General features: G+C 57.3%; 1 protein-coding gene across 1 annotated transcript in view; it reads left to right on the top strand.

Moving 5' to 3' along the window:
* The window catches only part of EMH_0025630 (uncharacterized protein), a gene marked incomplete at both ends in the record, with an annotated part of 2,349 nt that overhangs the window by 394 nt on the left and 1,503 nt on the right, over positions 1-452 (top strand). The window contains one exon of the mRNA XM_013502469.1: positions 3-452. Coding sequence (XP_013357923.1) covers positions 3-452 — 450 coding nt within the window. The remainder of the gene's footprint in view (positions 1-2) is intronic.

The following is a 452-nucleotide window of genomic DNA, read 5'->3' as shown; positions in this document are numbered from 1 at the left end:
GAAACATAGAGGCCCCCCCATCGATGAAGCAGCTGATGATGCAGCAGCAGCAGCACCAGCAGCAGCAGCACCAGCAGCAGCAGCAGCAGCAGCATAGGCTGCAGCAACAGCTGCATACGCATGAACAACAACATACTCAGCAGCAGCAGCAGCAGCAGCAACACCATAGACAACTCATGCAATTCCCACATACAGAGCAGCAGCAATTCGCTATGACACAGCAGCAGCAGCAGCAGCAGCAGCAGCAGCAGAAATCGCTGCAGCAGCAGACAGGGCACCAAGGTATTCTCGAGGGAGAGAAAGACCACGACTTCAGTGCAGCAGCTACAGCAGCAGGCTCAGCTGCAACAGCAGCAGCAGCTGCAGCAGCAGCAGCAGCAGCAGCAGCAGCAGACGACCCGCAGCAGCTGCTACTTGTTCCGTATTGCGAAGCAGAAGGGCCGCTGCAGCTA

The sequence above is a fragment of the Eimeria mitis genome, genomic scaffold (genome assembly GCF_000499745.2).
Source record: "Eimeria mitis Houghton genomic scaffold, Emh_scaff932, whole genome shotgun sequence".
Taxonomy (NCBI): Eukaryota; Apicomplexa; class Conoidasida; order Eucoccidiorida; family Eimeriidae; genus Eimeria; species Eimeria mitis.
This window is presented reverse-complemented; position numbering and strand designations above follow the sequence as displayed.